General features: G+C 50.6%; 1 protein-coding gene across 1 annotated transcript in view; it reads left to right on the top strand.

Annotated features, from left to right (window-relative positions):
• Positions 1-2,779, top strand: part of LOC113216190 (uncharacterized) — a 7,408-nt gene extending 4,629 nt beyond the window's left edge. Inside the window, exon 4 of the mRNA XM_052271167.1 lies at positions 2,558-2,779. Coding sequence (XP_052127127.1) covers positions 2,558-2,779 — 222 coding nt within the window. The remainder of the gene's footprint in view (positions 1-2,557) is intronic.
• Positions 2,780-3,884: the final 1,105 nt, after the last annotated feature.

Below are 3,884 nucleotides of genomic sequence, written 5' to 3' on the forward strand. Positions count from 1 at the left end.
CCCCCGGAGCCTTGCGCTGCGCCGCCTGCTGCCGCTGCCGATTCCTAAAGCCTAAATCCGCCTTTACGGCTCGGAGCTTGCCCCGTTCGCTATGCTCTGCAACACTAACTATGGCCGCCCCGGCAGCGCTGCCTCCCCCCCCCCCTCTCCCGCGCGGTACAACGCCCGGCACCATGTCGGATTAACCCTCCGGAAGCGACGCATCCTCCGCCCAGTCTCTTCGGGTTGGCTGTCCGTGTGTCCGCGTGCCCGCCCCTCTCTCTCTCTGTCTCTCTCTCTCTCTCTCGCTCTCTCACTCACGCAAACACACAAACACACATACATACACACATGTGTGTATGTGAGAGAGTGTATGAGAGAGAGTGCACACACACACACACACACACACACACACACACACACACACACACAGACGCGCGCGCATGCTGGCCGCGCTGACCTCGCGAGCAGGTGCGAGAGAGACAGCTCGTGCGGGTTACACGACCCCATATCGATGAAGTCTTCGCTCCCCTCCAATTACTTTCCAGCTGCTACTCTTCTCCCTAACACCTGGCTCGCCTCTTTCCCGTAGTGGCCGTGCGTGCGTGTGTGTGTGTGACCAAACAGGGAGCTAGCCCTTTCTACCCAAGTACCGATATTTTTGGATATCGTGTTCCTTGATACTTCACCTTTCCAAAAATATACCCTTGCAAATTTTGCTTACTAACTGCCATTTAACCTGACGCTCGGTCGGTCGGTCGGCCCCGGTTGAACTGCCGGTCGGGTGTACCGGTCCAGACACCAGACCAGAGGGCTGCTATGGCTGTTCGATTCATCCGGAAGCAGTCAAGTCCCCTCGAACAGGAGCAGACCGCCATTGCCTGCCATTGCTGCAGTGATGGAACCCTCCCGTTGCTATCCTATCCTATCCTATCCTATCCTATCCTATCCTATCCTATCGCCCCTCCAGCGGCCCCTCCTCCAGCGGCGTCCAGCCAGCCGCCCCGCGGGACACGACAAAGGGCCAGGAGGCCAGGCGATTGGCATTCAGAGCCCCGCCTCGGGCTGAGGCCCTGCTCTTCGGTGAGCCCTTTGCGAGTGTGTATTGTGTGCGCGTGTGTGTGTCGTCCAGGTGTGCGGGTGTGCGTGTGTGTGTGGGTGTGGCGACCCCCGTCCTCACGTCTCTCCGATAAACGGCGTCCATTATCTGCGACAGCCACCTGCCCCCTCCCCCCTCTCTATCCTTGCCGTGTGGTTCGACTGTGACCCCCCCTCCCCCCCCCCTTTTCTCAGCCCCTCTGCAGGTCGATCACATTCCGTTTTAGACAGGGTTTCGGTGGGTTTCGGCGCCTCGTTTAGACGGTCTAGACGGCGTTCCGTTCCGCAGTTTCCACTGTTGCCTGTGGTCCTGCTTTCTTTTATCGAGGCGTGATATCCGGAATGGGGGTACAGTTACAGAACATGATGTATCATTACACCTTTATTTTACTCACTCAAAGACACACTAAAGGAGAACAGCATCCTTGCGGCTTCCAGTCCCGACTGCCTGCCTCAACACTGGGCAGTGGGCAGTGCAATATATAAGCTCGGTACAGAAGAAGACCACAAAGAATGACATTGCCAATTGCCGAGGGGCCCACCACTCCCGTAATCCTGTGTACAGATGGTAGTGTAATCCCTCGGAAATCTGTGTTATCCTTTTTGAATTTTGAAATATTATCACTATATTTCACCTTATTATCCAAATCTAATGGTTTTCAGCCCAGAAAATCGATGAAATTTATGTGTAATCCCTCAAAATTCACATGTAATCCCTGTAATCACGTAATCCTGTGTACATCCTAAATCGAGGTGGTGGCCCCCTCGCCAATTGCACTCGTTGCACCAATTAGCGTGCCATTGCTCCGCATGAGCCCGACATCCAGACTCTCTCGACTGACGCTTGATCATTTTAAATAGACAGCACGACGGCTGCATAGAATAAGCGAGAGGCGTGATATTATTGTGATATCAGATCACATGCCGCAGTTCTTGCCGGTCCACTTGCGCTACAACTATCAAAGTATTAACTAATGTCAGATGTTCCAGAAGACGCGCAATGTTAATTGGGTGTAACTGGAAGCTAGCAACATGATCAACATCAGAATAGCGATGATTCCCAAGTAATTGAAAATTAGTCGGAAGTCTGGCAACAGTGGAAACTGTGGAACAGAACCCCGTCTAGACGGTCTAGACGGGGTTCGGGCGCCAGCGCTCGACGTGAATGTGATCGACCAGCTGGAACCCCTTCCTGCTCTCCACACACATCGCCTGCCTCATTCCGTTTATCGGGATTAAGCTGACTCTGGCCGCCCGGTTTGTGGCCACAATTTTGTGGCCACAAGAAGGGACGTTCGGGGATGGACTCTAGACCCCACGACCGGGTTGCGCGGGTTGCCTACCGCACAAGGCTCCAGCAACAATTCGCCACAACTCGCCACAACGGTCCAATCGCCATCCGCGAGACGCCCAAATAGATACAAGTCGGTATCTTGGCGATTGGACCGTTGTGGCGAGTTGTGGCGAATTGTGGCTGGAGCCTTGCCCGGTAGGCAACCCGGGGCCCAACGCCGCCTACTTCGGCTCGCTGCAGTGCCTCATGCCCTACAACCTCGAGTACGACTTCGACGTGATCCACGAGCGCGCCGAGAACGGCCACAGCATGAGCGGCTCCCTCATCGACCAGCGGGCGGACCAGGACTCCCTCGAGCAGGACGGCAGGATGCGCAAGTACTGGGACGTGGCGGCCACGGAGCTGTGACACCGCATCACGAGCTCACGTGATCGCGATTAAAATGCAGTCGCATGTCACCTGACTTTTCGAATTGTGATTTACAAAGTTAGCCCATATATGTAACTTTAAAGAATGCCTGTAAATCCGTAATTGTATATATTTATGTGCACGAGCCGGAGTCCCGCTCGGTGAGAAATGTTATATCGAAGCGATAAATGGAAACGATGTCGACACGATCGAAGTGACATCGGCACGATGCCGTGTCGACATCGTTTTGACGGTCGTTTTCCCACTGGCAAAATGTAAATAAAATAAGTTTAAAATGTAAACTGAATGTAAAAAATTACATACGTGTTGTGAGCTGTTGACGTGAGAAAGTTCTTGTTAGTTCCTGTTACACACACTAAGCATAACGTCCTTGTTCGTATTTACACAGCTGTAGCAAGCAAGATTTATGGTCAGTCATGAGGAACTACTGTGTTTCTTGCAGGTTTGCTGATTCGTTACTTCTTACCTGTGATGAATTTTACTTAGGTGAGCCCCAACTTAGCCTCAACCATCAAACTTCCTTTTCCAATTCTAAATATTGAAATGCTCTCTATTGAAATATCAATTTTCTACAGCTTTGCTGTATGGTTTATCTGGGTAAGTGTCAATCCTGCACAACTTCTCTAAATACCGTAGGAATTAATGAAACACACATGCTGAGAAATAAATTAAGATTTTAATAACTAATCCGTACGTCACACACCTACAGCGCAGGTGGAATAAAAATAACACAAATATAGAAATTGCACAGCATTTTCGGTTAAAATGAAAAAGAAAAACAACTTACATTGTGGAAGAAAACAAAATAATAATACCATTAGACTTTTCAATAATCTTTGTGAACAGATTTAGAATTCACAGGCTTTAAAATTAAGATAGAAAAATTAAAGATTGGTTCACCAGTCTACAATAACAACATAAAATCACAAAACACAACAACAACAGCTAACTAAAAGACAACAACCAGGTCTTGTGTGGAAGATCCGCTTAGATCTGCTCGCTGTGCTGGGTGCGTATGTGCTTCTTAAGCGTACTGCTCTGCCTGAACGCGGACCCGCAGGTGCCGCAGCTGAAGGGCTTCTCC

This window comes from Frankliniella occidentalis, unplaced genomic scaffold, assembly GCF_000697945.3.
Source record: "Frankliniella occidentalis isolate FOCC.00 unplaced genomic scaffold, Focc_3.1 Scaffold151, whole genome shotgun sequence".
NCBI lineage: Eukaryota > Metazoa > Arthropoda > Insecta > Thysanoptera > Thripidae > Frankliniella > Frankliniella occidentalis.